At 42.9% G+C, this 23,873-nt stretch overlaps 1 protein-coding gene across 5 annotated transcripts in view; it reads right to left on the reverse strand.

The window, feature by feature from the left end:
* The window catches only part of LOC130291529 (BTB/POZ domain-containing protein KCTD12-like), a 602,472-nt gene that overhangs the window by 317,620 nt on the left and 260,979 nt on the right, over positions 1-23,873 (reverse strand). For 2 of the 5 annotated variants that reach the window (XM_056540348.1, XM_056540355.1), the window contains exon 1: positions 16,840-17,009. The exons of the other annotated variants lie outside the window; for them this stretch is intronic. In XM_056540348.1, coding sequence (XP_056396323.1) covers positions 16,840-16,887 — 48 coding nt within the window. In that variant the 5' untranslated portion in view covers positions 16,888-17,009. Of the gene's footprint in view, positions 1-16,839; positions 17,010-23,873 lie in introns of those variants that run through there. 5 annotated transcript variants of the gene reach the window in all.

The following is a 23,873-nucleotide window of genomic DNA, read 5'->3' on the forward strand; positions in this document are numbered from 1 at the left end:
ATATATATCTGTTACCAGCCTTCCCGTGTCATGCCTGATGAAGCTGCGCATGCGCAGCGAAATGCGTTGCATCTAATAAATCCATTGATTTTACTTGGCTGCCTGATGGTTCCTCTCTGCGCCAGACAAACTCCTGACTCCCTGGTCATTCGTTTTTGATTTTACTCTCACCCAGGAGGGCTGCAGTGGACCCTCTTCCATATCTCTTCTGCTCTTAACCTTGTTGTGTGTGGGCGCACAACCAAATTTGGGAATCACCATCCCCTACCCCCACCTGCAAGATCTACTGATCCCGCACATGAGGCGCCTTCCTTTCTTTCTCTAGATTTCACCATATAGTGGCGGAATGGCACAGCGTGGAGGTGTTGGCAGCATGAGGACACCATATAGTGGCTGAATGACACAGCATGGACAGGTTGTCAGCATGAGGAGACCATATGGTGAATGAATGGCACAGCGTGGATGTGTTGGCAGCTTGAGGACACCATATACTGTCTGAATGGCACAGCGTGGAGGTGTTGGCAGCATGAGGACACCATATAGTGGCGGAATGGCACAGCGTGGAGGTGTTGGCAGCATGAGGACACCATATAGTGGCTGAATGACACAGCATGGACAGGTTGTCAGCATGAGGAGACCATATAGTGGCTGAATGGCACAGCTTGGATGTGTTGGCAGCATAAGAACACCATATACTGGCTGAATGGCACAGCTTGGAGGTGTTGGCAGCATGAGGACAACATATTGTGGCTGACTGACACAGCGTGGATGTGTTGGCAGCATGAGGAGACCATATAGTGGCTGAATGACATAGTGTGGAGGTGTTGGCAGCATGAGGAGACCATATAGTGGCTGAATGACACAGCGTGGAGGTGTTGGCAGCATGAGGACACCATAAAGTGGCTGAATGACATGGCTTGGATGAAGCTGAAGCATGAGGACACCATATAGTGGCTGAATGACACAGCATGGACAGATTGTCAGCATGAGGAGACCATATAGTGGCTGAATGGCACAGTGTGGAGGTGTTGGCCGCATGAGGACACCATATAGTGGCTGAATGACACAGCGTGGAGGTGTTGTCAGCATGAGGACACCATATAGTGGCTGAATGACACAGCGTAGAGGTGTTGGCAGCATGAGGACACCATATAGTGGCTGAATGACACAGCTTGGATGAAGCGGAAGCATGAGGACACCACATAGTGGCTGAATGACACAGCATGGACAGCTTGTCAGCATGAGGAGACCATATAGTGGCTGAATGACACAGCATGGAGGAGTTGGCAGCATGAGGAGACAATATAGTGAATGAATGGCTCAGACCGGAGTTGCCAGCAGCATGAGTAGGCACTAAGCCTTCACAATCCCTAAGTTTAAAAGATGAATTAAGAAATTTAAACCGAAGATTTTGGATAGCGGGTGCTACCTATGAGAAAATTTAAAATTACCTGCAACTCTCTTCTCCTGATGATGATGAAGCCCCTTCTGCACCCGGCTCCCAATTGCGATCGGCTTCATCATCATCAACAGTTGTGTGCACGTCACTGATGTCCTCCTCAGGTTCCCCCAACAGTGTCTGCTTCAGGACTCTGAACACTTGTAACACTGCCTCCCACGTCACTCTGCGCATCACTACTTGGCCGCCTAGCGGAGCAAGCGGCGCATGTCTCCTCCCCTTCTTGGCTGTCCAGTAGCTGCTGACTGTCCTCTATTGGATCGTCCTCAGTAAATAGGGGAGCTGAACCCACAGCATAGGACAAAGGCAATGGGAGGACACGGACTGCTCCCGGGCCATTCCAACTGAGGGTTGAGTCTGAGGAACCCACCGACTGTTGACTGGGGTTGTCAGATGTCACTTGTGATGATGTGGATGAGCGTGTTAACCAATCGACGACGGCAAATGGATTGCTGGTGGAGACACGACTGCTGGCTGATAACGATAGCTCAGGCCTCTCGCTGCAACTCCTGCTGCTACTCGCCCCAAGTCTGCTGCCAACTCTGCCTGAAGTATTTAGGCCTCTGCCACTCCTCTGTGCACGTCCTGGCACTTCTCTGCCTGACATACTTAGTGCGTTTATGAGGGTATTACAATACGCTACACTACACTTTAAACAGTATTTGTCTAGAACAGCAGCAGGTGATTACTTACGGCTGTCCTTGAACAGTATGTAGGCCCTTGACAGATTAACAGGTACTAGATGGTACAATTCTTGGATCTACCTATGCGGTATGCACTGATGAGGGCAGTAATATGCCTAACTATTAGCAGAAAAAACTCAGTATTTTTGTAAAACACCAGCCGGTGGATACTATTGTTTGTACTTTGACGGTTTGGAGCACCTTGACAGCTACTAAATGGTACAACACTTGGGTGTACCTATGCAGTATGCACTGATGAGGACAGTAATATGCCTAACTATTAGCAGAAAAAAAATCAGTTTTATTGTAAAACACCAGCCGGTGGATACTATTGCTTGGACTTTGACGGTATGGAGCACCTTGACAGCTTAACAGGTACTAAATGGTACAATACTTGGATGTACCTATGCGGTATTATTAACATTTGACCGCTAAGCGATCACTGAGACCCTAAATTTCCCACCCAATATAAAACTTAACGTTTAATGAGCCAAGATTAAAATAACCTCACACATATTGATCCATAGTGCATTGATTGGCATGACACTGCATGCTATAGTAAGTGAATTGAAAAGATAGACTGTGGCTGCAGTCCACAATCTATAGTGTGAGACAATTAAAAATCTAACACATTGCCCGCCCGCCCGACGTTTCGCCACAAGCTGTGGCTTTATCAAGGGCCATTTGCCTCTTAGCCCTTGATAAAGCCACAGCTTGTGGCGAAACGTCGGGCGGGCGGGCAATGTGTTAGATTTTTAATTGTCTCACACTATAGATTGTGGACTGCAGCCACAGTCTATCTTTTCAATTCACTTACTATAGCATGCAGTGTCATGCCAATCAATGCACTATGGATCAATATGTGTGAGGTTATTTTAATCTTGGCTCATTAAACGTTAAGTTTTATATTGGGTGGGAAATTTAGGGTCTCAGTGACCGCTTAGCGGTCAAATGTTAATAATATTGGATTTACCCTCCACTCATAGGTCCCTCTTGTTGCATTACCTATGCGGTATGCACTGATGAGGGCAGTAATATGCCTAACTATTAACAGAAAAAAAATCTGAATTTTTGTAAAACACCAGCCGTGGAATACTATTGTTTGGACTTTGACGGTATGGAGCACCTTGACAGCTTAACAGGTACTAAATGGTACAACACTTGGATGTACCTATGCGATATGCACTGATGAGGGCAGTAATATGCCTATTAACAGAAAAAACTCTGTATTTTTGTAAAACACCAGCCGGTGGATACTATTGTTTGGACTTTGACGGTATGGAGCACCTTGACTGCTCAACAGGTACTAAATGGTACAATACTTGGATGTACCTATGCGGTATGCACTGATGAGGGCAGTAATAAGCCTAACTATTAGCAGAAAAAAATCTGTATTTTTGTAAAACACCAGCCGGTGGATACTATTGTTTGGACTTTGACGGTATGGAGAACCTTAACAGCTTAACAGGTACTAAATGGTACAATACTTGGATGTACCTATGCGGTATGCACTGATGAGGGCCTATTAGCAGAAAAAAATCTGTATATTTGTAATACACCAGCCGGTGGATACTATTGTTTGGACTTTGACAGTATGGAGCACCTTGACAGCTTAACAGGTACTAAATGGTACAATACTTGCATGTACCCATGCGGTATGCACTGATGAGGGCAGTAATATGCCTAACTATTAGCAGAAAAAAATCTGTATTTTTGTAAAACACCAACCGGTGGATACTATTGTTTGGACTCTGACGGTATGGAGAACCTTAACAGCTTAACAGGTACTAAATGGTACAATACTTGGATGTACCTATGCGGTATGCACTGATGAGGGCCTATTAGCAGAAAAAAATCTGTATATTTGTAATACACCAGCCGGTGGATACTATTGTTTGGACTTTGACAGTATGGAGCACCTTGACAGCTTAACAGGTACTAAATGGTACAATACTTGCATGTACCCATGCGGTATGCACTGATGAGGGCAGTTATATATGCGTAACTATACGCAGAAAAAACTGTTTTAAAAAAAAAAAAAAACAGCCGGTGAATAGTATTTTTTAGACTTGCACAGTATGTAGCCCCTTGACAGATTAACAGGTACAAAATGGTGCAAATGCACTACAGTCCACTGAACAATCACCTATTTCTGAACAGCAGCAGGACTCAACAGTGCAGTACCAAAAAAAAAAAAAAATCCAGGGATTAAACCCTAAATTGCACTCTGTCACACAATTCTGAGCAGCAGAAGTTTTGTGGAGCAAATAAAAATAAACTCAATTGGGCTGAACAATGAGGAGATAAGATGCTTCAGAAAGTTCAGGCAGCTTGGAGATCTGTATGAGGCAGCTGACAGCTATCTGCCCCTCTCTGCTGCAATGATCAATAACGTGAATAGGAGTTTTAGCAATCAATGATCCTTCTCAGTGTAACAGCACAGCACTCTGCACTCCTGCCTTTCCCTAATGCTGATGTGACTAGCAGTTGCAGTGTAACGCTGTGGTATGAGCTATTCACACACACACGCAGTCCTCTCCATCTGAGTGCATAGATGAAATGAAGAGAGGCAAGATGGCCACCGATTATATAGGGGCTGTGACATCACAGGGGTCAGTGAACACTGATAGGCTGCATCTCACATGATATTCAGGGTCAGCCCGCCTACCTTCATTCCTGCCGCTGTTTCCCACCCTCCCATAATCCTCTGCCCCATGTACTCACATGTGGATCCGCCACCTTAGGTCCCCAATAGCCTGGAACGCTGTAAAATGGAGTTTAATGAAGAAATTTGTGCGATAGAATCACGGCGATATTCGTATTCGTTGCGAATCAAATTTTTCATGAAATTCGTAACTAATTCGGGTTCGTGAACTTCGATTCTCTACTGTGGACATTTAATTTTTCTTCATATGTACCCCTGACCCAGGTCTGGACTTTGCGTGCACCTTTATTATATTTTTTTTGTCTCCCTGACTCCCTCCGTGCTGCTTCCCTTTCTATATACCTAGATACCTGGCTACTTAACTCCTTACCTACTTAGCTAGTTAGTTACCTTCATGTTCAGGTACATAGCTACTTACCTAGCTACCTAGCTACCCACTTAGTTGGCTACCTACCTTACTATCAACATACCTACCTAGCTATCAACCTACCTATATAGCTAGCTGCCTGGCTTCCAACCTACAATTCATAGCCTCTTACCAACATAGCTAGTTACCTACCTACCTTGCTGGCTACCAACTAACTTATCTACTTAGCTACATTTGTTTTCCCTTAGTCCTAACAGCAGCACACTGATATCTCTCCTGTTTTTTGTTTTGTTTAATTTAACCCCTTAAGGACCAAGCCAATTTTATTTTAGCATTTTCGTTTTTTTGTCTTTTATATTTTCATCCACAGACTAGTATGAGGACTTGTTTTTTGCGGACCAGTTGTCCTGCGTAATGACATCACTCATTTTCCCATAATATGTATGGCACAACCCAAAAAATACTATTTGTGTGGGGAAATTAAAAAGAAACCAGCAATATAGCAAATTTTGGAAGGTTTTCGTTTTCACGCTGTACAATTTACAGTAAAAATGACATGTGTTCTTTATTCTGTGGGTCAATACGATTAAATGATACCCATGATTATATTCTTTTCTGTTATTGTTGCGCTTAAAAAAACTTTTTAACCAAATTAGTATGTTTAAAATTTTGACAACCTATAACTTTTTCATTTTTCCGTATAAGCGGGAGTATGAGGGCTCATTTTTTTGCGCCATGACTTTTTATTGATACCACATTTGTGTATATAAAACTTTTATAAATTTTTTTATATATATATTTGTTTTTTATAAATTGTGACAAAAAAGCAGCAATTTTGCGCATTATTTTTTTACGTTCACGCCGTAAACCATACGGGATCAATAACATTATATTTTAATAGTTCGGACATTTAGGCATGCGGCGATACCAAATATGTGTATTAATTTTTATTTTTTTTTTACACTTTATGGGGGTAAAATGGGAAAAAAAGACATTCTACATTTTTATTGGGGGAGGGGATTTTTATTTTAACTTTTTTTAAAAACTTTTTTTACTGTCATTTTTACACTTTAATAGTCCCATAGGGGACTATTTATAGCAATCCTTTGATTGCTAATACTGTTCAGTGCTATGCATAGGTGTTATCGGTGATCTTCTGCTCTGGTCTACTTGATCTCAGATCAGAGCAGAAGACCCTGGGAGATGATCGGAGCCAGGTGACCTCCAGCGCCAAGCTGGATGATCGGATCGCTGCGGCATCGCTGTGGGCGATCCGATCATCCATTTAAAGTATCGCACTGCCGCAGATGCCGTGATCTGTATTGATCACAGCATCTGAGGGGTCAATGGCGGACATCCGCACGATCGCGGATGCCCGCCATTACCAGTGGGTCCCTGGCTGCTGATAGCAGCCGGGACCTGCCGCGCATGATGCGAGCAACGGTCCGGTTTTCGCGGTCATGGCGGAGCTTAAATGTACACCATGGGGCATTAAGTACCACGGCACCATGACGTACATTTACGTAAATTGTCGTTAAGGGGTTAATATCGCGTACAATGGCCCTCATTTACCATTCTAAACCAACTTGTTTTGTCGGGCTTTTTTGGCGCAACTTTGTCTGCGACATGTCGCAGACACCGTGCGCCAGTCTGCGACATGATGCAACATTTTTTCCCGACGGACCCGATGTGGATTCTCCCAAACCTGAAAAAGGGGCGTATCCCTACATTTCTGAGCTTTCCCACGTATTAATAAAGGTTTACAACCCGAATTTGTTGAATTGTTGTGGATTTTTTCCCGACAACTTAGAGGAGTTGGAAACCAAAACCAACAAAACCCACGTGCGACAAACAGGATGCGACATAATAATAAATACCAGGGGAAAAAAGCAGTCGGGTAAGAAAGCAAGATAGACTTACAACCCGATTTTCTAAGTAAATGAGGGCCAATGTTGTGTTGGGGGAATCTCTTACAGGCTTCCAATTAAGGGTAAATTACCACTTTTATTTTGTTCTAATTATAAAAGCTCCACCTGTCCTAATTGTCCACAAGGGCAGTAATACCCCATTTGTGCTGCTATTAGGACTAAGGGATAAAAAATTGATGTTAGAACTTAACAATTGTTGTTTACTGCTTAGTGTCCCTCACAAAGATCATCACCAAACACCTGCTATCTCTAAAAGCTGAAGATATAGGGATAGGCTTTTATAGAGGCTTTGACATCAGTTCTATACTGCCTCTTGATTGGTTGTGAAAGCTGTTTGAAAGGCATTATGTGATTTCCTAAGGTCATGTGATTTCTTCCTCCTCCTTTTTGCCATGTGGCTGATGTTATTTTAGTAGGTTCTGCTGTACATAACTACCCGAAGTTTGAGTTCTAGTCAAATCAAACTCAAGTCAAATATTACCAAGATCCTATTTCTGCTGGTTCAGTTTGCTCTGATGATTTACTTAAGATCATATTTCTGAATAGATTGAATTCTGGATTGAAGGTAAAGCTGTCCCGGACTAAACTGGAGGCTTGGACTATCCTTTCCATACTTTGGGCAATAGATCAACTTAAGGTAGGAAGTACCCCTATACTGCAGAATGCAGAAAAGGGACTGTGCTTTCATTGTGGAGGACAGGTTCATATGAAAACAACCATTTGCAGACCAACATAGTTAAAGTCGTGCATTCAATGGATGATTAGAAAATTGGCAATCCAGTGCCCACCCCATTCTCATCCATTAACTCAGGTCCACATACTTATTTATACCTTGAACTGCAGAATGGCCAGGTAGTCAAGTGTTTGATGGATACAGGAGCAGCCATAACTGTTTTCAGGGCACAAGACATTTCACAGACACTTTTGAGTGACCAATCTGTAATGGGAATGGGGATGACAGTGTACTCTGTACCATTAAGGGAGACAAAACCCCCTAAGTATATATAGTTAAATAGTTACATAGTTAGTACGATTGAAAAAAGACATACGTCCATCAAGTTCAACCAGGGAATTGAAGGGTAGTGGTGTGGCGCAATATTGGGGAAGTGATGGGATTTTATATTTCTTCATAAGCATTAATGTTATTTTGTCCCAGGAATGTATCTAACCCGGTTTTAAAGCTGTTAAATGTTCCTGCTGTGACCAGTTTCTGAGGTAGACTGTTCCATAAGTTCACAGTTCTTATGGTAAAGAAGGCGTGTCGCCCCTTGAGACTAAACCTTTTCTTCTCCAGATGGAGGGAGTGCCCCCTCGTCTTTTGGGGGGGCGGGGGGTTTAACCTGGAACAGTTTTTCTCCATATTTTTTTGTATGGGCCATTAATATACTTATATACATTTATCATATCCCCCCTTAAGCGTCTCTTCTCAAGACTAAACAATTGTAACTCATTTAATTGCTCCTCATAACTAAGATGTTCCATGCCCCATATTAGTTTAGTCGCACGTCTCTGCACCCTTTCCAGCTCCACAATGTCCCTTTTATGGACTGGTGCCCAAAACTGAACAGCATATTCCAGGTGAGGCCGTACCAATGCTTTATTATGTCCCTGTCCCTCGAGTCCATGCCTCTTTTTATACATGACAATATCCTGCCGGCCTTGGAAGCAGCAGCCTGACATTGCATGCTATTCTGTAGTCTGTGATCTACAAGTACACCCAGATCCTTCTCTACCAGTGACTCTGCCAGTTTAATCCCCCTAAGACATACGACGCATGCAGGTTATATGTACCCAGACTCATAACTTTACATTCATCCACATTGAACCTCATTTGCCAAGTGGATGCCCAGACACTTAGTCTATCCAAGTCATCTTGTAACCTATACATATCCTCTATAGACTGCACCGTGCTACAAAGCTTGGTGTCATCTGCAAAGATAGAAACAGGGCTGTTAATGCCATCCTCTATATCATTGATAAATAAATTAAACAACAGCGGGCCCAGTACTGAACCTTGGGGTACACCACTAATAACCGGGGACCAATCAGAGTACGAATCATTGTCCACCACACTGGGTACAATCCATGAGCCAGTGTTCAATCCAGTTACAAACTAAAGTTTCCAAACCCAAAGACCTTAACTTACCTGTCAGACATCTATGAGGGACAGTATCAAACGCTTTAGCAAAATCCAGAAACACTATATTCACCACCATTCCTCTGTCAAGGCTTCTACTCACATCTTCATAAAAGCAAATTAGATTGGTTTGACAACTTCTATCCTTAGTAAACCCATGCTGGCTATCACTTATAATACAATTATCCCCATGTGTATTCCTGTATGTAATCCCTTATAGGTCCTTCAAACAATTTACCCACAATGCACGTTAAACTTACCGGTCTATAGTTTCCTGGGGAAGACCTAGAGCCCTTTTTGAAGATTAATAAGCATCCACCTGCATTTGAAAAAGGGAGCTGTGACTCCCGAAACGCGGTCTTGCTTTATATTTATTATTTTCATTGATTTGATTTCTTATGCTGTAAGAATAAATTAATTATTTATTTTGCACCAATGCCAACGACTTTGGATAATTTCCTTTGGAGCGCCATCACAGCTTTTTTCTCCTATACCTCTGCTTTTTGAAGATTGGCACCACATTCGACTTGTGCCAGTCCTTGGCTCAATACCAGACACCAGTGAATCTCTAAATATCATGAACAGGGGTACAGATATTACTGAACTTACTTCTCTAAGAACTCTTGGGTGCAATCCGTCTGGCCCTGGAGATTTGCTTACATTTATATTACTTAACTTACCTTGTACCATTTCTACATTAAGCCAGTTCAGTACATTACATGATGCACTGACCTGTCCAATGTCAGCTCCTTCTTCCTTAGTATATACAGAACTAAAGAACCCATTCAGTAGCTCTGCTTTCTCTATATCGCCTGTGACAACCTCCCCATTATCATTATTAAGGGGTCCTACATGCTCTGTCCTTGTTTTTTTTGCATTTATATATCTAAAAAAATATTTAGGATTAGTTTTGCTTTTACAGCTTTTACAGATTTTATTCAGTTCCTTGCACTGTTTAAATGTTATAGCTGACCCATCAGATTTGTATTTTTTGAAAGCTGTTTTTTGTTGTTTATTGCTCTTTTAACATCATTTGTCAGCCATGTAGGATGTAGTTTTAATCGTTTATATTTGTTCCCCTTTGGTATATATTTAGCGGTATAGTTATTTAGAGTTGATTTAAAGATGTCCCATTTACTTTCTGTATCAGTGTTTGACAACACCTCCCCCCAGTCTATGTCCTGTAGTGCAGCTCTCAGCCCAGGGAAGTTTGCCTTTTTAAAGTTATATGTTTTTGCCTTCCCCGCCTCTCTTTGTTTTCTACATTTTTAGTCAAAAGTAACTATATTGTGGTCGCTATTACTAAGGTTTTCCCGCACAGTTACATTACCAACCAGCTCTGCGTTGCTGGAAATGATCAAATCCAACAAGGCATCACTTCTTGTTGGGTCCTCCACAAACTGACCCATAAAATTATCCTGCAATAAATTTAGAAATTGTCACCCCTTTGTAGTTTTAGCCAACCCCGGACCCCAATCTATAACTGGATAGTTAAAATCTCCCATTATTACCACTGTACCTGCCCGGGCGACCCTCTCTATTTGTTTATGCAACCGACCTTCCATCTCTTCAGTGATATTAGGGGGTCTGTAGATTACACCAAATATTATTTTTTCAGTATTTCCCTCCTTTTGTAATTCTACCCACAGTGATTCCACATCCTCAGAATCATCACACACTATGGCATCGTTCACACTGACTTTCATACCACTTCTAACATACAGACAGACTCTACCACCTTTTCTGTTCATTCTATCTTTGCGAAACAATGTAAACCCCTGCAGATTGACAGCCCGGTCATGCGAGGAGTCCAGCCATGTCTCAATGACCCCAACTATATCAATATGTTCCTCCAGTATCAAGGCCTCAAGCTCCCCAATTTTATTTGCTAGGCTTCTGGCATTTGTGAACATACACTTTACATTTCCATCCTTTGTGTTATTGGGGTTAATGGGATTCAAGGGTGTAAGTTTTATTTTCCTATGAAGCCTATTCCTATTAACTATTCTAACCCCTCCCTCTGCTCCACCCCAGGTACATTATTAAGTCCTCCCTCTCTATCTACACTATCTTCCCCCTCTTTGCTGTAGGTTCCCTCCCCCCAAGTCCCTAGTTTAAACACTCCTCCACCCTTCTAGCCATCTTCGCTCTAAGCACAGCTGCACCCTCCCCATTGAGGTGCAGCCCGTCCCTATGGTAGAGCAGGTAGCCGACAGTGAAGTCGGCCCAGTTCTCCATGAACCCAAACCCCTCTTTCCTACACCAGCTTTTGAGCCACTTGTTTACCTCCCTAATCTCCCGCTGCCTCTCTGGTGTGGCTCGTGGTACTGGCAGTATTTCAGAAAATACTACCTTGGAGGTCCTTGCCTTAAAGGGGTTATCTAGGAAAAAACTTTTTTTATATATCAACTGGCTCCAGAAAGTTAAACAGATTTGTAAATTACTTCTATAAAAAAAATCTTAATCCTTTCAGTACTTATGAGCTTCTGAAGTTAAGGTTGTTCTTTTCTGTCTAAGTCCTCTCTGATGACCCCTGTCTCGGGAAAAGCCCAGTTTATAAGCAAATCCCAATAACAAACCTCTTCTAAACTGGGCGTTTCCCTTGACGGTGTCATTAGAGAGCACTTAGACAAAAAGGAACAACCTTAACTTCAGAAACTCATAAGTACTGAAAGGATTAAGATTTTTTAATAGAAGTAATTTACAAATCTGTTAACCTTTCTGGAGCCAGTTGATATATATAAAAAAAAGTTTTTGCCTGGAATACCCCTTTAAGCTTGCGGCCTAAGTCCCTGAAATCATTTTTAAGGACACTCCACCTTGCTCTTACTTTGTCATTGGTGCCAATATGTACAATGACTGCTGGGTCCTCTTCAGCCCCACCCAGCAACCTGTCAACCTGATTCGCCGAACTCGAGCACCAGGCTGACAACACACTGTTCGGCCATCCCAGTCTTTGTGACAGATCGCCTTGTCTGTCCCCCTAATAATTGAGTCCCCCACCACTAGTACCTGTCTGGCCTGCCCTGCACTCCTCCTTCCCTCTTTACTGGAGCAGACACCCCCCTGGTGGTCAGAGGCAGTATCCTGCTGCAGTTCTTCTAGCTCTGTAATGGCATCCCCCTCATCTGCCAAGCGGGCAAACTTGTTGGAGTGTGCCATTTCAGGACTAGCAATGTTTGAATTGAAGTACTCCTGTGGTGGCAACGCCTTAGTTTCTGAAACCAGTCCAACCAAACTTCTGGTAGAAGACCTTTTGTCAGCTTTAGAGGCTAGTATCATCTTCAAGGTGATGACGGGGATATTATCATCTTCAAGGTGATGATTGTGCTGAACCAGATCACACACAAATAAGAGTGCTTCACAGTCATAGACTTGGCTAATACTTTCTTCTTTGTCCCATTAGACAATGACATTCAAGAATACCTGGCCTTTACTAAAGAGGGAGAACAGTACTGTTGAACCACTCTACCTCAAGGATGAACTAATTTACATTCAGTCTTCACAGAGGGCGTGTATCCAGTATTGCAAGGAAGGCAACATCACTATCCCATCAACCAGATTATCCAGTTAGTAGATTACCTTCTTTTATGAATTGGAACCCAACAGTAATGTCTGGAGAAGTCAGTCTCACTCTTAAATCTGTTAAGGACCCAGTCCGCTCACGATCTATAACGCGAGGCCATGGCGTGGCCCCACGTCATAGCGGGTCGGGCCCAGCCTCTAACAACGGTAGGGACCCGTGGATAATAGAGCGCGGCATTGATCGCGGTGCCGCGCGCTATTAACCCTTTAGACGCGGCGTTCAAAGTTGAACACCGCTACTAAATTGAAAGTGGAACCATGCCGGTTAGCTCAGGGAGAAACCAGTGATCAATGTAAAAGATCAGTGTGTGCAGTGTTATAGGTCCCGATTTGAGCTATAACACTGCAAAAAAAAGTGAAAAAAAAGTGAATAAAGATAATTTAACCCTTCCCCTAATAAAAGTTTGAATCACCCCCCTTTTCCCATAAAAAAAAAAAAAAAACTGTGTAAATAAAAATATATATATATATACATATGTGGTATCGCCGCATGCAGAAATGTCCGAATTATAATAATATATTGTTAATTAAACCGCACAGTCAATGGCGTATGCGCAAAAAAATTCCAAAGTCCAAAAAAGTGCATTTTTGGTCACTTTTTATATCATGAAAAAATGAATAAAAAGCGATCAATAAGTCCTATCAATGCAAAAATGGTACCACTAAAAACTATCAATGCAAAAATGGTACCGCTAAAAACTTCAGATCACGGCACATGTAGTTTTGATTTTTTCCAGAAGTACGACAAAATCAAACCTACATAAGTAGGGTATCATTTTAACAGAATGGACCTACAGAATAAAGAGAAGATGTCCTTTTTACCGAAAAATGTACTGTGTAGAAACGGAAGCCCCCAAAAGCTACAAAATGGCATTTTTTTTTTTCAATTTTGTCTCACATTGATTTTTTTTCCGTTTCACCGTAGAGTTTTGGGTAAAATGACTGATGTCATTACAAAGTAGAATTGGTGGCGCAAAAAATAAGCCATCATATGGATTTTTAGGTGAAAAATTGAAAGAGTTATGAGTTTTTAAAAGTAAGGAGGAAAAAAAATGCAAAAACTGAAAAACCCTGGGTCCTTAAGGGGTTAAATTCCTGTCTGAAGCAAGGTGCAAAGCCTCAAAAGACAAGTTACAGATGCATGAACCAAAGTACTTAGGCAAACTAAGAGTTCTTAGGAAAACTATTTAACACCAAAAAGAAGCAGATACCATTACCATTAACACTTTAATAACCAAAGGTATTTTGGGGGTTGATAGGGTACTGCAGAGTCTGGATTCTGAATGTCTTCTCAAGATTGCAGGCTCTGTATGATGCTTTTACAGGACTAAGGCAGCAGGGATCCATAGCATTTACAAAGAAACAAACTATTATACAAGACATTCTGTCAAATTTAGCCTTAGCAGTGACAGATTAAAATCAACAATTTAATAACAAGACAAGAGACTCCTAATATGCAAATTGCTTTCTTTTACTACTGCAGCAGCAACCAATCAGATAACAGAAAACGAGAAAAAACTTATAATATGCAAATGAGGTATAGAGAGTCTATAAAGTCTCTGTATTCAGCTGTAACTTCCTATTTCTTGTTGCTGCCAGTGGCAACAAGTTAAGTACAATTTTTATCTCCACATATGTTCACCATATATTTTATTTCATTTATATTTTATTTGTATATCCATTGATATACTTTATCTTTATATTGTTACCTTTGTATATTTCATTATATATCTATTTCTATTTTTCCCTATTATATATATATATATATATATATATATATATATATCTTCTATTTATTTATTTACACTGTTTTCATATAATCTCATTGCTAGATTTAATTGCTTTATTGCTGTGTTTTTCTTCTCCTATTCTATATATCACGCTACATTAGTATATTTCCATATTCTTCTTTGTTCCACTGCGCGTCCCATATCTTTCCCTCCTTCCCCCCTTCCCCCTCCCCTCCTCTTATTGATTTGCCTGTCTTGTGCACCGCTCTGATCTTTACAGTGTCACACTTTTTATTAAGTTCACCTCTTCCTCTTGTGCGCCTCTCCAGTCTCGTGCACTGCTCAGAGACCTTCAGTAACGCACTTTTAATTCAACTGGTTGTCAGCTGATCCCCGTTTTTCTCTTCTTCCTGTCGGCTCGCGCTCGCTCTATGCTCATTGCACAGCTGACAGTGAAGGAAGACGCGACTCTCTCTCTCCATCACCGTTATATATATACATTGTATGTATATATATATATATATATATATATATATATATATATATCCTCTTCGTCCCCTACAGGAGCACAGAAGGGTATACGGTCTCCAGACCACCCACCAGGACCGCCCATCTAGATCTACATAATTAATTGATTAATCCACATACACCAGTCCCCTGGTCCATAAAGGCCACTGCACACTGTGTTTTTTTTCGGTCCTCATAAGGACTCACTAGGTTAGCCCATCTATAGAAGTTCTAGGTACAGTCTTGCACAGCATGGCTGCAACGATTTAGCAAGTATGTAGCCAGTGCGGGGTCCTGGCATTCCCTGTCACCCTATGAATTGCCAGTGCGGGGTCCTGGCATGCCCGGAGGGCCGGTGACAGGGCTACAGTCAGTGCGGGGCCATACTACCTTAAAGAAGAAGTATCATGGACCAAGTCACAAATTTTTTTTTCTATCATGTGAAAGTGCATGAGCTCATCATTCTGACAATCTGCTCCTCATGTATCTCACCCTCTCCCTTCTCCTGCAATCCCCTCTGAAAGATCAGTACTTCCTGGTCCATGGAGGTCCCTGACTTCCTGTCTCCCATAATGCCTTTCAGTTCATCATAGAAGTAGCCCAGCCTAGACTAGTGCTTCCTAACCAGGGTGCCTCCAGCTGTTGTGAAACTACAACTCCCAGCATGCCTGGGAGTTTTAGTTTTGCAACAGCTGGAGGCACCCTGGTTGGGCTACACTGACCTAGACACTGATCACTTTCCTAACAGCAGGCTCAGTGTTTCCCCTCCCCCTGCTTCTATTCTTAGGACATCGTTCTTTCAGACTGACCTGCTGTCAGATTGTAATCAGTGCAGGGGAAAGCAGGGATCTCCCCCTCCCCCTCTGCTTCTTCTTGGGACATTGGGACATCGTTCTTGCTCTTATAAACACTGAGCTGGCTGTCAGATGCTTCCCTGCCGAGGAGATGAAGACACGTGAGCTCAGCTCACTGGGGCTTCTATGATTGGCTGAAGCTGCACATGGGAGGTTCCCTTGCCGTGCACAGAGCTGGCTAAGCTGCAGAACTATGGGAAATTGTGACATCACGGCCCCCAGCATAATGCAGCTCAATGGGGGGTCGCAAGTCATAGTTACATAGTTACATAGTTAGTACGGTCGAAAAAAGACATATGTCCATCAAGTTCAACCAGGGAATTAAGGGGTAGGGGTGTGGCGCGATATTGGGGAAGGGATGGGATTTTATATTTCTTCATAAGCATTAATGTTATTTTGTTCCATAAATGTATCTAATCCTGTTTTAAAGCTGTTAATTGTTCCTACTGTGACCAGTTCCTGAGGTAGACCGTTCCATAAATTCACAGTCCTCACGGTAAAGAAGGCGTGTCGCCCCTTGAGACTAAACTTTTTCTTCTCCAGACGGAGGGAGTGTCCCCTCGTCCTTTGGGGGGGTTTAACCTGGAACAGTTTTTCTCCATATTTTTTGTATGGGCCATTAATATACTTATATACGTTTATCATATCCCCCCTTAAACGTCTCTTCTCAGAACAGGGAGCTGCTGAACTTCCTCTCTGAACAAAGAAGCTAGAAAAACAGGTTTTATATACAAGATGGGTAAAGTCAGTGATTTACAAAGTGATATAACTTTTGCTTCTGCATTTAAAACACAATACTTTTTCTACATGGGACTTCTCCTTTAAGAGGTATGTGGACATAACCAGTGTGGGGCCTGGGTCCTTCCTGTCTATTAAAAAGCTGGTGGTTATCCCGGCATATGAAGATTAGACAGTTGTACTGACCGGTGTGGTCCTGAGGCAGAGGATGCGATGCGCTCCGCTCGCCGTCATCAGCTATGTCCGGAGTGGTAAGTCTCTCCTGCGCTGTCTCTGACAGCATGTCTGTTTGTTGTGCGGCACATACTGTATTTCCTGTCCGATGCTGGTGACGTCAGCAGCCCTGCACTGCTGGGGGCTGGCGCGAAATCCTTTTTAGACCGGGAGCTCTGTGCATTCAGCCTCTTGCTGGGCAGCCGGGCTCTCGGTGTATTAAGGTAATGTAAAGGTTCCTTAAGGCTGTATTGTACTAAGGAGGTTCGCTATACTCCTGTGTTGATTTCTTCTTCCTGTCTTCCAGATGTCTGTGGATTCTGGCAGGAAGAGGAAATGCAAAGCAAAGCATCAGTGCTGTGTGTTCTGTTGGGAACCATTACCAGATGGTTTCCCCTTCAATGACTGTGATTACTGTGCTAATAATTTGGAGGCAGAAGCCCAAGTAGTTAATAAAACTAATAGATGTATAAGCTGCATACAGCCTCTGGATAAAGACTGTCAGTCTAATTAATGTAAGGCATGTTCTCATCAAGACAAGGGAGATTTTGAGGATGAAGCAAGAGGTTTTTTCTCTTGGATGCGCAATCGTATGTCGGAACAAGGTCTTTTTTTAAATAAAAAGCGCCATAAGCGTAGGAGAATATCTTCTTCATCCTCATCATCCTCTTCAGATTCTGTACCGACATCTTGGAAAAAGCCTAAAAATAGGAAAAAAGTTATTTCCTCTTCTTCTGATAACTCCTCCAGTAGTAGCTCTGCTGGGCCTTCTTATAAAAAGAAGAAGAAACATCAGGATAGGCGTAGATCTTCGTCCTCGTCTTCTTCTTCCAGTTCATCCTCAGAGTCTGAACATGTGGCAGAAGATTACTACTTATTTAAAGTTAAATCAGCAGATAAGCTAATCAAAAAAGTAAAAAAAGAGTATGGAATCAGGGAAGAGCGAAAGGGATATTCAAGATAAAGAAAGCCTCTTTTATTTTTCCCAAGAAAAAATCTAGATTCCTGCCAGGTCATCAGGTCCTACAAGGTATAATGAATAATGAATTTAAGAAGCCGGACAAACGCCTGGATATGGGGTCGCGGTTTAAACCATGTACAAGTTAGACCCTACTGTATCTAAAAATTGGGATCAGCCTAGTAAAGTTGACAGAGCAATAGCCAGATCATTTTTTCCCGCAGATGACTCTATCCTCCTTAGAGATGTGATGGATAAGAAGGCGGATACGTTGCTGAAGAGAATGCATGTGAATATGTCCTCAATGAACAAGGCGGCACTCTCCTCGGTTCCAGTATCCAGAGCCATGAGGCTTTGGCTGAGCCAGCTGTCCAGGGACATAGAAAAAGGAGGTTCTAAACGACGGCAAAAAGAACATTTGTCCTCATTAAAATCGATAGCGGACTTCTTATGCGATTTGTCGCTGGATATCCTAAAGATGGTGTCAATATCTATGGCAGTGACTAATTCAGTGCACAGAGCAGTATGGTTGAAACCCTGGTCAGGCGATGCATCTTCAAAGACTCACTTTTGCACACTTCCGTTCGAGCCAGGAAAATTGATTGGCAGACAATTGGACAAGGTCCTTAAGGAAAATAAAAAAGATAAAGTCCTGGTATTACCATATTCCTTTCGGAAGCCGTTTAACCCCTTAAGGACACATGACGTTCTCATACGTCTCCATTTCCGAATCCTTAAGGACACATGACGTATGAGAACGTTATGTGTTTTACCGGCCCCCCGCAACCATCTGGAGCGGAGCCGGTGCCCGATGCCTGCTGAAATCGTTCAGCAGGCATCGGGGCATATCGCCCAGGGGGGTCATGATGACCCCCCATGTCGGCGATGGCCGCATATCGCTGGACAATTCAGTCCAGCGATCTGCGGCGGATTCCGGGTCAATCGGGTCTCCAGTGACCCGGTGACCCGGAATTATTGGCTGATCGGGGCTGTCAGAGACGGCCCCGAACAGCCATAGCCATCAGGGGTGAGGTGGCACTGGTGCCACCTCACGATCGCCCTGATTCGTCGGCCGGATTACCGGCCGACCAATCAGGGCGCCTGCTGCGGGTGTCACTCCCGCAACCCGCTCCGCCCCTCTTCCGGAGGATGTGAGCGGGTGCGGGACGTGCACCCCGGGTGCTGGGGACCCCGATCCCCGCCGACCCTGTTGGGATCGGGGCCCCAGGAGCAGCGACGGCGGCGGCGACGACGAGGGACTGACCTGATGCGGCTGGATCATTGGAGGTGAGTGACAGCCTCCTGCTGTTGCTTAGCAACAGCTCCCAGCATGCAAAAAGGGCATGCTGGGAGCTTTAGTTATGCAACAGCAGGAGGAAGACCACCACAACTCCCAGCATTCCCTTATGGGCATGCTGGGACTTGTAGTTTTGCAACAGCTGGAGGCACATTCTTTCTATGGAAAAGTGTACCTTCAGCTGTTGTTAACTACAACTCCCAGCTTGCACAATCAGCTAAAGTGCCTGCTGGGAGTTGTAGTGGTGCATTTGGTGGTTGCATAACTACAACTCCCAGCATGCCTGTTGGCTGTCGGTGACTGCTGGGAGTTGTAGTTTTGCAACAGCTGAAGGCACACTGAGTTAAGTAGCAAACCAGTGTGTCTCAAGCTGTTGCATAACTACAATCCCCAGCATCCCCAGACAAAGTAGTATGCCTCCAGCTGTTGCATAACTACAAGACCCAGCATGCCCTTCCGCTGTCCGTACATGCTGGGGGTTGTAGCTTTTGCAACAGCTGAAGGCACACTGGTTGCAAAACACTGAGTTTGTTACCAAACTCGGTGTTTCACAACCAGTGTGCCTCCAGCTGTTGCAAAACTACAACTCCCAGCATGCACTGATAGACCGTACATGATGGGAGTTGTAGTTTTGCAACAGCTGGATGTCCCCCCCCCCCCCCCCCCCAATGTGAACGTACAGGGTACACTCACATGGGCGGGGGATTACAGTAAATATCCGGCTGCAAGTTTGAGCTGCGTCAAATTTTCTGCCACAGCTCAAACTGCCAGCGAGAAACTACTGTGAACCCCCCGCCCGTGTGACTGTACCCTAAAAACACTACACTACACTAACACAAAATAAAATAAAAAGTAAAAAACACTAAATATACACATACCCCTATACAACCCCCCTCCCCTCCCCAATAAAAATGAAAAACGTCTGGTACGCCACTGTTTCCAAAATGGAGCCTCCAGCTGTTGCAAAACAACTACTCCCAGTATTGCCAGATAGCCGTTGACTGTCTAGACATGCTGGGAGTTTTACAACAGCTGGAGGCACCCTGTTTGGGAATCACTGGCGTAGAATACCCCTATGTCCACCCCTATGCAAGTCCCTAATTTAGGCCTCAAATGCGCATGGCGCTCTCACTTTGGAGCCCTGTCGTATTTCAAGGCAACAGTTTAGGGTCACATATGGGGTATCGCCGTACTCGGGAGAAATTGCCTAACAAATTTTGGGGGGTATTTTCTGCTATTACCCTTTTTAAAAATGTAAAATTTTTGAGGAAACAAGCATTTTAGGTAAAAAAAATATATATTTTTTTTACATATGCAAAAGTCGTGAAACACCTGTAGGGTATTAAGGTTCAAATTACCCCTTGTTACGTTCCCCAAGGGGTCTAGTTTCCAAAATGGTATGCCATGTGGTTTTTTTTTGCTGTCCTTGCACCATAGGGGCTTCCTAAATGCGGCATGCCCCCAGAGCAAAATTTGCTTTCAAAAAGCCAAATGTGACTCCTTCTCTTCTGAGACCTGTAGTGCGCCAGCAGAGCACTTTTCACCCCCATATGGGGGGTTTTCTGAATTGGGAGAAATTGGGCTTCAAATTTTGGGGGGTATTTTCTGCTATTACCCTTTTTAAAATTGTAAACATTTTGGGAAACCAAGCATTTTAGGTAAAAAATATATATATTTTTTTTACATATGCAAAAGTCGTGAAACACCTGTAGGGTATTAAGGTTCACATTACCCCTTGTTACGTTCCCCGAGGGGTCTTGTTTCCAAAATGGTATGCCATGTGTTTTTTTTTGCTGTTCTGGCACCATAGGGGCTTCCTAAATGCGGCATGCCCCCAGAGCAAAATTTGCTTTCAAAAAGCCAAATGTGACTCCTTCTCTTCTGAGACCTGTAGTGCGCCAGCAGAGCACTTTTCACCCCCATATGGGGTGTTTTCTGAATCGGGAGAAATTGGGCTTCAAATTTTGGGGGGTATTTTCCGCTATTACCCTTTTTAAAAATGTAAACATTTTGGGAAAACAAGCATTTTAGGTAAAAAAAAAATTTTTTTTTTACATATGCAAAAGTCGGGAAACACCTGTAGGGTATTAAGGTTCACATTACCCCTTGTTACGTTCCCCGAGGGGTCTAGTTTCCAAAATGGTATGCCATGTGTTTTTTTTTGCTGTTCTGGCACCATAGGGGCTTCCTAAATGCGGCATACCCTCAGAGCAAAATTTGCTTTAAAAAAGCCAAATGTGACTCCTTCTCTTCTGAGACCTGTAGTGCGCCAGCAGAGCACTTTTCACCCCCATGCGAGGTGTTTTCTGTATCGGGAGAAATTGGGCTTCAAATTTTGGGGGGTATTTTCTGCTATTACCCTTTTTTAAAATGTTAAATTTTTGGGAAACCAAGCATTTTAGGTAAAAAATATATATATATTTTTTACATATGCAAAAGTCGGGAATCACCTGTGGGGTATTAAGGTTCACTTTACCCCTTGTTACGTTCCCTGAGGGGTCTAGTTTACAAAATGGTATGCCATGTGTTTTTTTTTTTTTTTTGCTGTCCTGGCTTCCTAAATGCGGCATGCCCCCCAAAAACCATTTGTCGCTCCTTCCTTTCTGAGTCCTCTACTGCGCCCGCTGAACAATTAACATAGACATATGAGGTATGTGCTTACTCGAGAGAAATTGGGTTTCAAATACAAGTAAAAATTTTCTCCTTTTTACCCCTTGCAAAAATTCAAAAATTGGGTCTACAAGAACATGCGAGTGTAAAAAATGAAGATTTTGAATTTTCTTCTTCACTTTGCTGCTATTCCTGTGAAACACCTAAAGGGTTAATACACTTACTGAATGTCATTTTGAATACTTTGGGGGTGTAGTTTTGATAATGGGGTCTTTTATGGGGTATTTCTAATATGAAGACCCTTCAAATCCACTTCAAAACTGAACTGGTCCCTGAAAAATAGTGAGTTTGAAAATTTTGTGAAAAATTTCAAAATTGCTGCTGAACTTTGAAGCCCTCTGGTGTCTTCCAAAAGTAAAAACTCATAAATTTTATGATGCAAACATAAAGTATACATATTGTATATGTGAACCCCCCCAAAAAATATTTTGAATATCCATTTCCCTTACAAGCAGAGAGCGTCAAAGTTAGAAAAATGCAAAATTTTCATTTTTTTCATCAAATTTTGGGATTTTTCACCAAGAAAGGATGCAAGTTACCATAAAATGTTACCACTAAATTAAAGTAGAATATGTCATGAAAAAACAATCTCGGAATCAGATTGATAACTAAAAGCATTCCAGAGTTATTAATGTTTAAAGTGACAGTGGTCAGAATTGCAAAAAACGCTCCGGTCCTTAAGGTGTAAAATGGCCTGGTCCTTAAGGGGTTAAGGGAGCTCGAGTGCAGAGAGGAAAAGGTAATTTTCGGAGACGACCGTTCCAGGATAGAACGGAAAGGAAGTATCAGCCACGGTTTCAGGACATAGGGAAGAAAAAGCCTTCAGGTCCCTCCAACCCTAAACAGGAATTTTGACGCCAGATGTTCTCATCTGGTGGGAGCAAGACTATTGAAATTTTCAAGCAACTGGGAAACTATTACGTTAGATGGCTGGGTACTAAAGATTGTCCGCTCAGGCTACGAGTTGGAATTTCACCACCTTCCACAGGACAGAATCTTCATAAATCAAGACCAGGACCAGCGAGTTCTGGGCCTTCTAGAAGAATTTCTAGCAAAAAAAGCGCTAGAGCCAGTACCTATGGAACAGCAGTTCCAGGGAGTATACTCCAGAGTGTTCCCAGTCCCCAAACCGGATCAGAAATGGCGGTTAATAATAGATTTGAGGTTTTTAAACAAACATCTTCAAAAAACAAGGTTCAGAATGGACAACATACGATCACTATACAGCATCGTTCAAGAAGGAGAAGTTATGGCATCCTTGGATTTGAAGGACGCATACCTGCACATACCAATAAAAGAAGAACACAGAAAATACTTAAGGATAGCGGTCACCTCAAAGGAAGGAATCCGGCATTTCCAGTTCCGGGCCTTACATTTCGGACTGTCGGCCGCACCCAGGATTTTTTCCAAAGTGATCATTGTGCTTGTGGCAGCACTACGCCTGCAAGGCATAAGAATTGTGCCCTACTTAGATGACTGGTTGATTATAGCCAGCTCTCCAGAAATTATAGTAGGGCACATCAGCTCTTCCATCCGGTTGTTAGAAGAAACAGGATTCATGATAAATTATCAAAAATCAGAGCTATTACCAACATCTCGGATCAAGTTCTTGGGTCTGATAGTAGACCTATCAATGAAGAAGATTTTCCTACCAGAAAAGAAAATAACCCTGATAAGGAGTACCATCTGGAATCTGCAGCGGACTCCGCGGATAACAATCAGGCGAACCATGAGTATTTTAGGTCTCCTTACAGCCACCATAGAGGCCGTACCATGGTCGAAGGCCCACTTCAGGGATCTTCAGAGAGAGATCCTTCTAGACAACTCCAAAGTTCGGCATCTGGATACGTATGTGAACATCTCGTTCAAAGTTAGAGAGGGATTATTATGGTGGACCAACAGGAAGAACCTGGAGGTAGGGAAGAATTTTGTCAACAATACCCAGATGGTCATCACAACAGACGCTTCTGCAACCGGTTGGGGGGCACATTCCGGTCAGACTTGGGTGCAGGGTGTTTGGGCTCCATATCTGGCGAAGAAGTCCTCAAATTTTCGGGAGCTGAAAGCCATATAACTTGCCCT

Source organism: Hyla sarda, chromosome 9, assembly GCF_029499605.1.
Source record: "Hyla sarda isolate aHylSar1 chromosome 9, aHylSar1.hap1, whole genome shotgun sequence".
Lineage (NCBI taxonomy): Eukaryota > Metazoa > Chordata > Amphibia > Anura > Hylidae > Hyla > Hyla sarda.